This window comes from Rhinichthys klamathensis, unplaced genomic scaffold (assembly GCF_029890125.1).
Source record: "Rhinichthys klamathensis goyatoka isolate OS25496 unplaced genomic scaffold, OSU_Roscu_1.1 h1tg000272l_1, whole genome shotgun sequence".
Classification (NCBI taxonomy): Eukaryota; Metazoa; Chordata; class Actinopteri; order Cypriniformes; family Leuciscidae; genus Rhinichthys; species Rhinichthys klamathensis.
In genome coordinates, this window is record NW_026606792.1 from 499,222 (window position 1) to 511,862 (window position 12,641).

The following is a 12,641-nucleotide window of genomic DNA, read 5'->3' on the forward strand; positions in this document are numbered from 1 at the left end:
AGCCCAACAAACCTGAACAAGCCCAACACACCTGAACAAGCTCAACACACCTGAACAAGCTCAACACACCTGAACAAGCCCAACAAACCTGAACAAGCCCAACAAACCTGAACAAGCCCAACACACCTGAACAAGCTCAACACACCTGAACAAGCTCAACACACCTGAACAAGCTCAACACACCTGAACAAGCCCAACACACCTGAACAAGCCCAACACACCTGAACAAGCTCAACACACCTGAACAAGCTCAACACACCTGAACAAGCCCAACACACCTGAACAAGCCCAACAAACCTGAACAAGCCCAACACACCTGAACAAGCTCAACACACCTGAACAAGCTCAACACACCTGAACAAGCTCAACACACCTGAACAAGCCCAACACACCTGAACAAGCCCAACACACGTGAACAAGCCCAACACACCTGAACAAGCTCAACACACCTGAACAAGCCCAACACACCTGGTCCAAGTCAAACACACCTGAACAAGCCCAACACACCTGAACAAGCCCAACACACCTGAAAAAGCTCAACACACCTGAACAAGCTCAACACACCTGAACAAGCTCAACACACCTAAACAAGCTCAACACACCTGAACAAGCTCAACACACCTAAACAAGCCCAACACACCTGAACAAGCTCAACACACCTGAACAAGCCCAACACACCTGAACAAGCCCAACACACCTGAACAAGCTCAACACACCTAAACAAGCTCAACACACCTGAACAAGCTCAACACACCTAAACAAGCCCAACACACCTGAACAAGCTCAACACACCTGAACAAGCCCAACACATGTTCAGGTGTGTTGAGCTTGTTCAGGTGTGTTGGGCTTGTTCAGGTGTGTTGGGCTTGTTCAGGCGTGTTGGACTTGTTCAGGTGTGTTGAGCTTGTTCAGGTGTGTTGGGCTTGTTCAGGTGTGTTGGACTTGTTCAGGTGTGTTGGGCTTGTTCAGGCGTGTTGGGCTTGTTCAGGTGTGTTGGGCTTGTTCAGGTGTGTTTGACTTGGACCAGGGTTTGGTGCTAAAGTTTGCAGGACAGTGGTCCTCAAGGGCCAGAGCTGAGATCCCCTGCAATATGTCCTGAACATGACTAGATGGATCAAGCGGTTTGTGAATCCTGCAGTAAAATAAAGGGAACACAGCAATAGTTTAGGATTATACTGCTGTGATATCTTGGTAAAGATGAATTTTAACCACTGATTCTTCACATGCTCATCCTTGGGGAGTGAAAAATAACTGGCTTTACCTTCACATTATGCACAGCGCCGTCTTCTCGACATGATGCTGTCCAGTACAGGAATCAGCTGCGTTTGAGGTTTAAGTTTCCCTTCGAGTGCGCGCGCAATAACTGGGCGCGGCCAATGTGCTAATGTTTCGCATCTACGTCACTACGAAACGGCTAATGACTCGTTTGAAAAACAATTCATTTCATTGACTCAGAGTCGACTCTCACTTTTGAAAGACAATAACTTTATATACGGTGCACTTTCAGATATAAAACTTTGCAGGATGTTTTCATTCACTTAGAGCTATATTACACACTACATGAACAGTCATTTTCAAAAATCCCTTTAAAGGAGCAAGTGAGATTGATCAGGTCTGGACACAAACTGCAAGACAGTGCACTTCGAGGACCAGAGTTGAGAACTCCTGACATATTAATTAGTCAATAATCACTGATGAAAAAAATTATAATTTTTATTTGTATAGATTTATGTAATATTACTAATATTCAGTTGTCTTCTCTCTTTTTTCCTTAATTGTGTTGTGTGTCAAACAGCTAAATGAACCCAACAGAGAGCCACTCGGGCACAGGTCACTCTTTTTCTGTGTAAGTACATTTTTGACTGTCAGACACATTCTCTGTATTTTCTTTAATAGAAATTACATATTCATGCTGCAAGTTAAAGCCATCAATGATTTCTTGATAAAGACATTGAGGGGTTGTTCATGTTGTTCCAAAAATGTATTATTTACTTTTTTCTGTGGAATGCAAAAGAAGAATTTTGAATATTGTTTAATCTGTTTTGTCCATACAATGAAAATCACATTGACTTTTTATTGAGTCATTTTTCAAAATATCAGAAGAATCTCCCACAGAAGAAATAATGCAGGGTTGGAATGACATGAGTGTGAGTACAAGTTGACAAAATTATATATTGTGTTGATAATTTTTGTAAATCGTTCTCATGCTCTCATTTCATCATGCCCTCAATTCATCATGCCCTCTGTATGTTTCTCTCTCAACAACACCACCTACATTTGTTTTTAATATTAATAAAAAACCTGTAACTATTTTTCCGGAACTCAAATTATCCTCCAGTCAAAGTGCAGAAGATTCTTTGTTCTCTGAGGTGGAAATGGCCTAACCCTTGGGAAAACACAAGTGTATAAATTACACTTGGAACAACCCCCGTCTTTTTTTTTATAATTTTTTTTTATGTTAACATTTCAATTGTTGTTGTTTTTCTCACTTTAGATGCTGACACAGCTGAAGCAGCATCCGAAGGGGTTGATGCTGATCCTAATGCAAGAGACTGGGATGGTGGAAGGAGCAAGTTACTCCGGTTTCCGAGGGGATTGATTTATTTTATTAGAGGATTCATAATCTACCTTAATGTGTTGTGATGTGGTTTTATATGATTACATTTTTTTTGTTTTGACTTTTTTGTTAACTCAAAATCTTTTTCAAATAAATGCTACTCTTTTGACAGTTCTGTTCAAACATTCCTGAATTTTTTTCACGATTTACATGCTGACGACTAGATGCTAGCTACTGAAAATTCAGTTTTAACATCCCAGGAATAATTACTTTGTAAAATTACTTTGTTCAAAAGTAGGGCTATTTAAAAAATCTTACTGACCCCAAAGTTTTGAACGGTAATGTATTGTATATATTTTTTACATGACTGTGAATAAACCATTCGGGCCCTAAAGGAGCATGTTTGCTGGGTATGCTCAAACAGCAACTTTACACACTAGCTAAAGTTAGAAGGTGAAATCATGTTTTACCACCCCTTTAAATAGGGCCGAATGAAACTAACCTGTTTGTTCCTCAGTATCTTCATGTTTCACGCTGAACACTTTTTCAATCTTTATGTCTTCACTCTCCTCTTTAATAAACGCCATCTTTATAATAGTGTCACGTGGATCTCAGATGTTTCTCCAGGAGTTTTCCTGTGTGTTTGAAAAATGGTTGACGATGAGAATAATTAACAGAAAGAAAAATAAATCCACAGTAAATCTGTGTGTCTCAATCAGCTGTAGTTCAGTAGTTCAGCGCACTGGTGAGGGAGTCAGTGAGAGTGAGAGTTCATGGACTTAAATCAACTGATCAGACAAAAATCATTCAAAACAGGCACAACAATATACAATAAATTACAGACACTTCATATTTAATAATTAGTAGATTTAACAGATTACGTTGTCATAAAAACATGTAAGACTTGTTCATGAAATGTGTCATTGTTAATCATCATATTTGTGTTTTCGTTGTATTTTTACTCTGTTTTGAGCGGCAGGATTCGTTAGCGCGCGGTGATTCAAGCGCTTCGAATCAGTGAGTCATTTGGCAAAGCATTAGATTCAATTGAGTTTCGAAAAGCTCCGTTTCTCCATCACCACTTTTCCAAAACCCGAATTCATGTTTACGAGAAACTGATACAAGATATATTGCGCGAATTGAGACGCACCTTTTCTGTAACTCAATTTCAAACCCTTTACTCAAAAACCCCACAAAATTGTTACATTAAGCATAACAAAGATATGTTCAATAATACATGGTCACATACCTCTTGTAACAACTATCAAATTGACGTGTATCGATTTAAACTCTTTAAATGCGTAAAACCACAAACCTTTCTTCAGTCTAATCACAACAGCTGCAGGAGCACGGCGCAGATTTATGATGTCATATCACCAGACCAAAATAAAAGTCTTGTTCAATCTGCTGTCCAATATCCAGAGTACATAGAAATATATATAATAGATGTCATGGGAATTCATGGTGAAATATATATGTTAATACATGTTATCCAATTATGTGATGGAAAAGATTAAGAATTACTAATTGTTAAAAAGACTGAATGAGTTCAGAGCACAGTTCATATTGGCGGTTGTATGCACAGTCAGCATTGAAGTGCATACATCTGCCACAAGAATAAGTAGAAGATAACAAAAAAAAATTAAAGCTGCTAGCAGCATTTAGCGGTGTTCAAGCAGTTAAGGCCTTTAAGGCCGTTAAGCACAAAAGCATCAAAAGACATTAAGTTTTATGTAGCAAGCATTTAACCATTGACATCATAGATGGAATAGACCATGTTTTAGCATGATTTACCATGATATACCAAATTTAGTGTGATTTTTCATGATCTACAATGTTCCAGTATGATTTACCATGAATCTAGCATGATTTACCACAGTTTACCATCATTTACCATGTTATAGGATGATTTACCATGATATACCACATTCTAGAATGATTTACCAGGATTGTAGCATGATTTACCATGATTCATCACATTGCTAGCATGATTTGCCATGATCCACCATGTAATAGTATTTTTTACTATGATTTACCATGTTTCTATCGTGATTTACCATGATTTACCACATTGCTGCATTGATGTGAAGGGCCAATAAAAATGAAGTGATAAACTCTGACAAAAAATGATTGTGTTATAATAGTTAACATGGAAAAACTGGTTTGCTTTAGTGCTGTGATTTACTGGTGAAAATCAAGTGTGTCAAAATGAAAGTGAGCCAATAAGTGGTCTTCTACTGCCCTCTGCTGGCCACTGTACTTATTAATAAAGTGTTTTCACAAGTGCTTTTGCATTCATATGTAGACATATGCTTACACACACACACACACACACACACATGGGATATGTTATTGTGAAAATCTCTTTTAATGGTGTATAAGCATGCATTTCACATATTTCTTTGTGATGTAATAATATAAAACTATATTAAAACTAATAAAAAAATTGCTTTAAGCGTTTGTTTGTTAGCCAATGCTGAAAGCTGATAAAAAAGATTAAAAATGTCGGTAACACTTTACAATAAGGTTCATTTAATAAACATTAGTTAATGTATTAATTAACATGAACTAACCATGAGTAATACATTTGTTTCTGTTTTTGTTCATCTTTGTTAACACTAGAATGGCCACGACGGTCATTTTGACCGTTTTGAATTTTATATCTGTAATAACTTTGTTGAAAAAAAAAAAAAATCCTGCTGGTACCTGACTTTTCCTAAAAGTGTCTGTATTTTCATTTAAAATGTTTTTAATATAAATTACACATAAGGCAAACAAACAAATGAACATATTTACCTATTTCGGCCATAGACGGTCATATTGACCGCACTGAATTTCACGGTATTCTTTTGTTACATTTCTCGCGGTTGACCTTTGTGTATTAGGAAAAAATCAGAAGATTCAATTGCAAAATGACAGATATGTTTATTGAGAGCTGGTCAGATGCTGGGAGAGTTAAGGTGTGCAAATGTCCGGTATGAAGCCCTTGGCAGCACAGGGACGCTGGAGTGAGTGCTGAACCAGGAGTGCTGAACACGGGATGACACACGGAAAACGTATACAGGCAGGGAACAAACACGCAGGAAAAATCCACAACGATCTGACAAAGGGCCTTTCTCAACCTGTGTTCTTGTCTGTACTTGTGTCCTTGTGTTCTTGTGAAACGTCATCTTTTGTGGCCCAAGTACTGTCCCAATACACAAGTTTGCATTTTGGCAAGAACAGTTAAAAATCCCGGATGTGTTCTTGACACGCCCATTTTACCAAGGATGCATCGGTTGGTAACTTGTGTGAACTTGACGGCAGAAATATCCCAGCATTCAATTCGGCATTCGAGGAAGGAGAGGCAGGTCAATACAGTATTTCGTTTTTCTACAATTACGTACACTATTTCATCACTAAATTCACTTCTGAGAACATTTGATGCGAGAAATCAACTGTGTAGATTTCAAATATTGGCATTTTTACGAAAATGTATGGCTAATCGAAAATGTGCTCAAACGTTTTCGGAAGTGAGAATCTCCATAAGCGCCTGCGGGTGTAACGTCAGCTATCGAGCCAACCGGCCAGTTTGCTCACAGACTCGTTTTTCCCCACAGCCAAGAGACCATTGCAGCCTGGCTGTTATCGTCAATAATTCTCGTTATGTTTGGGTACTGCAGACGGTGTCTGTGCGGGGGTATTATTGCGCAATACCAGCAAGAACACATCGTCTCAAACTGTCAGCAGCGTTCTGTGTGCTCGTTAGCTTGTGAGTTCATTCTTCCAAGAACAACTAGCAAGAGCGTTCTCCCCAAGAACACAAGTCCGTTCTTTGCATTCTTGGTTTTGAGAAACACCCAAAGACTAGGCGAGAACAGTAACACTGAAAAGGGTCGAATCGCTGATCAGTTGCAGCTGGCGCGTTGATCAGAGCGCACGTGCTGATAAGCTGCATTGATCAGCGACCACGCACACACACACACAACAAGACGAGAAAGGAGACAGCGAATTCATAAACCGTGACATTGTCTCTCTCACTGTCAAAAGAATATCTAAATAAGATACTTTTAGTTGTTATTATCTTGTTCTGAGTTATGTTGAAGGGATATGGAAATATAGCTCTGTTGTGAATAGGCCCTATGCGATAATTACGGGCTACTGATATTATTATTTATAAATGTATAATTAAACTTTTTAAAATGTACAGTTTGGTGTTGTTTTGTTTTTAAAAGATATCCTAATACAACAAATGCATTAATCTCTCAATTGGGTATTTATCATTAAAGATATAGAGTTTGCAATCTAACGGTCAAAATGACCGCTTGTGGCAGTTCTAGTAGTTATGGAATTCTGGCACTTCTAGTGTTAACGTTAGTTAATACAAATCCAGCTGTTCATTGTTAGTTCAGGCAAAGAACGTATATTGACAAGAAGTGAAAGCCAATAGAACGTTCCATTGCAACACCAGCGCCCAGCAGCAGCCCTACGCGTCCGCCATTTTGGGGTGAAAGCGACTCGGCAGTCATATATTATACATATATTTAGTCCAGTGCAGAGGTCATTTTTAGGTTGAAATAATTAGGTGATTATTTTAATTCACAACAGTTAACGTTATATCCGTTAAAAAGAAGTTGCTACTAGGCTTTTCCCCCACATAACTTGAGACAGGGAAGTTCAAGGATTTAATTAATTATATTAATCTCTACATTAAGTTTGACAGGTAAGAAGAATAAAGTGATGTAAGTTCATAAAGTTATAACGTTAGACCGTTTCCCAGGAGGTACACATAACCTTACATACAAAAATAAGTTCAATGAAATAAATGAATTCAGCAAATAAATGTAATTGTACTAAAATGTAAATGTTGGACAATAAATATATAACAGCAATAGAATAGCTTTACAGTAAACTGGTTTTTTTGCAGTACTATTTTATATTAATGACCGTTAAAGCAAGCCTATGTAAACAAAAAAACACAGATAACGGACACACCAATGCATCATGTTAAGATCATCATGTTTGTAGCACGATCCAGGGGATTAAAACGTATAAAATATATTTCAGGCCTAGTGGAGTTGGTAACTAATAATAGTAGTAAATGTGTAAAGTTGCATAAAAATGCAAGAAAAACTACCTAAAAAACTGTTATCTGTGCTGTTGCCCAGTAACTCCAGTTGGAATTTTCACCCCAAAATGGCGGCCGCGCCACCTAGTGGCTGTTACCAGAAAAGCATCGGAGTTTCGCCTCTTGTTCTTCTATACTCTTTGGTTCAGGTTAGTTCACAGTGCATTAACTAATGTTAACAAGATTTTAATAAAGTATTTGTAAATGTTGAAATTAACATTAACAAAGATTAACAAATGCTGAAGGAGTATTGTTCATTCTTAGTTAAAGTTAACTACATTAGTTAACATTAACTAAGAATGAACAATACTCCTTCAGCATTTGTATAATGCTGCTGCTCCATCTATTGGATAACAGTGGTATTACAGACTATATACAGTTGAAATAAATGAATGGAAATTTGGTTTTCACTTATATCTCGGGAACGAGATAATGAAAAAATTATCTAAAGATTGGGGGCGTTCCCGAGCCCCGCGACGATAGATTTGGATCAAGAACCCCGAGAGAACCTTACCATCAAAATTTGAGCGTGCAGCGACTTTCTGTTTTCGAGTTATGAGTGAATTTGTCCTTGGGGGGCGTGGCCCAACGTTATACTTTCGTTTTCAGCCTTCCTGTGACACAATTGTAAATAGTAATAAATAAAATAAATAAATGCAGTCCATAATACTCCAATAGATGAATTTGGACAAAATGTGATTGTAAATGTTGAAATAATGATTTTAGAAATTCTAAATATGAATTATAAAACAATATTAGGGAGTAGTATGATGAAATGACAGCAAGGGGCAGTAAAATACCACTTTGGTATTTTTTTAATAAAAAAATAGCTTTAAGCATTTGTTTGTTAGCCAATGCTGAAAGCTGATTAAAAAAAAGATTAAAAATGTCGGTAACACTTTACAATAAGGTTAATTTATTAAACATTAATGTATTAATTAACATTAACTAACCATGAGCAATACATTTGTTACTGTTTTTGTTCATCTTTGTTAACGTTAGTTAATACAAATCCAGCTGTTCATTGTTAGTTCATGTTAGTTCACAGTGCATTAACTAATGTTAACAAGATTTAAATAAAGTATTTGTAAATGTTGAAATTAACATTAACAAAGATTAACAAATGCTGAAGGAGTATTGTTCATTCTTAGTTAATGTTAACTACATTAGTTAGCATTAACTAAGAATGAACAATACTCCTTCAGCATTTGTATAATACTGCTGCTCCATCTATTGGACAACAGTGGTATTACAGACTATAAACAGTTGTATAAATAAAAACTTTCGTTTTCAGCCTTCCTGTGACACAATTGTAAAGAGTAATAAATAAAATAAATAAATGCAGTCCATAATACTCCAATAGATGCATTTTTACAAAATGTGATAGTAAATGTTAAAATAATGATTTTAGAAAGTCTAAATATGAACTATAACAATATTAGGGAGTAGTATGATGAAAATGACAGCAGGGGGCAGTAAAATATCACTTATTGGCTGTTAGCCATGCTTGACCTTTTTTTAAGAAGCTATGAGCATTCATTGAAAAGATATTGGCTTTCGGTCAAGGCTACATATTGAAGTGACCCTATTATAGTCATCCAAATGTTATACATTACAAGTTATACATTTTCTGATAATTATTGTTCTAGAGAGTACAGAGCAATAGATGAATTTGGACAAAATGTGATTGTAAATGTTAAAATAATGATTTAATAAAGTCTACATTTCAATTATATATAACAATTTTAGGGAGTAGTATGATGAAATGACAGCAGGGGGCAGTAAAATACCACTTATTGGCTGTTATAGCCATCCAAAATGTTATAGCCATCCAATTTACACTATTACAGCCATTCAAATGAAGAAATTACACCTTTTCTGATAATTATTGATCTAGAGAGTCCAGATAATTGTACTGCACTGGTTTTAAACATTAAGATATGAAAATTTTACGATCATAGATGGAAAAGACCATTTACAGCCAATACAGGCAATTTACCATAGGAAATATATGGTTTTAAAGCTTTTTAACAGTTATAGCGCCACCTATGGTCCGATCTCCATGAAACTTTGCATGCTTCCTCACCATGGTATGACACATATGCTCATCAATTTTTGTCAAGTTCTGAGTTTTCATTTATGATTTATAGGCTTTTGAGTGTATTTTGACACGCCCCTTTTCTAAATGACCCTGTTACAGTGAACCAAAGGGCAAAGTTCAACTTTTTTTTGATAATTATTGATCTAGAGAGTCCAGAGAATTGTCCTAGACTGGTCTGGTTTTGATCGGGCGAAAAACCAGGGACTAGTTCGCAAAAGTAGGTTTTTAACATATTCGTGAATATTTAATGAACGATTTGATTGACAGCAATGGTTCTAGAGGCAAAGTTGTTCACCATGAGGATATCTATAAAATGATATGCATTTTGGGGGGATGTGTGCAACACCACGTGATTACAGAGCCGTAAAACTCGTTAGCGCCAACTAGTGGCCGATTTCTTTCAAAACTCTTACAGACCTCTTAGGCCATGAGTCGAACATGCCCATCGAGTTTCGTTCCGATTGGCCTCCGTTAACCTCGTCTCATAGGGGCTCAAACTTCATTGGTCAATGGCGGCCATGTTTTTTGAGATACGCCAATGTCCTCATAGACATACATGGGGCCTTGGACCAAGACACTGCATACCAATTTTCAAGTCAATCGGACTAACGGTCAGTCCTTTATATGTTTTTTTCATGTTATAGCGCCACCTAGTGTTCGATCGTCGCGATTTTTTTACTGTGACCTCAGATTGAACTCATGCACAACTGTACCAAGTTTGGTGAACCTACCTAATTTACTTCTGGAGTTATAGTCCTTTTAGTAAAATAGGCTCCTCCCACAACGTTCTTTTTGCGCCCCCTAGCGACCGGAAATCGAAATTTCAACTTTTTTACGATTATAATTTATATTCAGACTCCACAGAACATTTGTGCACTGGTTTGGTTCCGATCGGGCAAAAAATCAGGGACTAGTTCGCAAAAGTCGTTTTTTGACAAAATTCAAAATGGCGGAAAATCTATCATGACGGAAATGAAATCGGAGATATACGTTTTTTAAGTCAGGAGTCCAGCTTTCCAATGATATAAGACACTTGAGTCTACGATTTACGGTCTAGGAGTTATGAGCAGTTTTGCGCAATTGGTTGCTATAGCGCCACCTATGGGCCAATCGGGCTCATAATTTGATAAGCTCTCCTCGATTTTTGTACTACCATCTGACAAAGTTTCAAGTCTCTAGCACTTACGGTTTGGTCTGCACAATGCGTTTTACGGCAGAAGAATAATAATAATAATAATAATTAAAGCTGCAAGCAGCATTTAGCGGTGTTCAAGCAGTTAAGGCCTTTAAGGCCGTTAAGCACAAAAGCATCAAAAGACATTAAGTTTTATGTAGCATACATTTAAACACTGACATAATAGATGGAAAAGACCATTTACAGCCAATACAGGCAGTTATAGCGCCACCTATGGTCCGATCTCCATAAAACTTTGCATGCATGTTCATGATGTTATGTCACATATGGATTTATTCAGAAACATGGAACTACACACACACACATTCTATTGTAGATTAAACTGTCTCATTCAGGGTTCACATTTGTCAATGTGACAATGAATTTTGACTAAATGTGGTTGTAAATGTTAAAATATTGATTATATAAACTCTAAATATGAATTATAGAACAATAATAGTCAGCATTATGACAAAATGACTATTTTAAACAGCAGGGGGCAGTAGAATACCACTTATTGGCTTAATATGCCATTATGGTCATATAATTTCCCCCCTTTTAACTGTAATAGAGGCAAATTTTGTCCGATCTGTCTGAAAATTGTCATGCTTGTTTAGAGTGATAGGTCTCATGTTCTGAGTTGTTTTTAATAAGATCTGAGCATTCATTGAAGAGATATAGGCTTTCGGGCACACTCGGTCAAGGCTACACATTGAAGTGACCCTTTTATAGCCATCAAAATGCAGAAGTTCAACCTTTTCTGATAATTATTGATCCAGAGAGTCCAGAGAATTGTACTGCACTGGTTTTAAACATTATGATATGAAAAGTATACGATCATAGATGGAAAAGACAATTTACAGCCAATACAGGCAATTTACCATAGGAAATGTATGGTTTTAAAGCTTTTTAACAGTTATAGCGCCACCTATGGTCCGATCTCCATGAAACTTTGAATGCTTCCTCACCATGGTATGACACATATGCTCATCAATTTTTGTCAAGTTCTGAGTTTTCATTTATGATTTATAGGCTTTTGAGTGTATTTTGACACGCCCCTTTTCTAAATGACCCTGTTACAGTGAACCAAAGGGCAAAGTTCAACTTTTTTTTGATAATTATTGATCTATAGAGTCCAGAGAATTGTCCTAGACTGGTCTGGTTTTGATCGGGCAAAAAACCAGGGACTAGTTCGCAAAAGTAGGTTTTTAACATATTCGTGAATATTTAATGAACAATTTGATTGACAGCAATGGTTCTAGAGGCAAAGTTGTTCAACATGAGGAGATCTATCATATGATATGCATTTTGTGGGGATATGTGCAACACCACGTGATTAAAGAGCCGTAAAACTCGTTAGCGCCAACTAGTGGCCGATTTCTTTCAAAACTCTTACAGACCTCTTAGGCCATGAGTCGAACATGCCCATCGAGTTTCGTTCTGATTGGCCTCCGTTAACCTCGTCTCATAGGGGCTCAAAATTCATTTGTCGATGGCGGCCATGTTTTTTGAGATATGCCAATGTCCTCATACACATACATGGTGCCTTGGACCAAGACACTGTATACCAATTTTCAAGTCAATCGGACTAATTGTCAGTCCTTTATATGTTTTTTTCATGTTATAGCGCCACCTAGTGTTCGATCGTCGCGATTTTTTTTACTGTGACCTCAAATAAAGCTCATACATACGTGTACCGAGT

At 37.0% G+C, this 12,641-nt stretch overlaps 2 protein-coding genes across 3 annotated transcripts in view; both read right to left on the reverse strand.

Annotated features, from left to right (window-relative positions):
* LOC130102432 (gastrula zinc finger protein XlCGF8.2DB-like) overlaps window positions 1-3,847 on the reverse strand; it is a 221,028-nt gene extending 217,181 nt beyond the window's left edge. Inside the window, exon 1 of the mRNA XM_056268460.1 lies at window positions 3,807-3,847. The gene's annotated coding sequence lies outside the window, so the exon portion shown is untranslated. The remainder of the gene's footprint in view (window positions 1-3,806) is intronic.
* LOC130102433 (gastrula zinc finger protein XlCGF8.2DB-like) overlaps window positions 1-12,641 on the reverse strand; it is a 250,377-nt gene that overhangs the window by 16,535 nt on the left and 221,201 nt on the right. Inside the window, exons 1-2 of one of the 2 annotated variants that reach the window (XM_056268462.1) lie at window positions 3,807-3,915; window positions 3,060-3,192 (exon numbers count right to left, since the gene is read on the reverse strand). The exons of the other annotated variant lie outside the window; for it this stretch is intronic. Coding sequence (XP_056124437.1) covers window positions 3,060-3,144 — 85 coding nt within the window. The 5' untranslated portion in view covers window positions 3,145-3,192; window positions 3,807-3,915. Of the gene's footprint in view, window positions 1-3,059; window positions 3,193-3,806; window positions 3,916-12,641 lie in introns of those variants that run through there. 2 annotated transcript variants of the gene reach the window in all.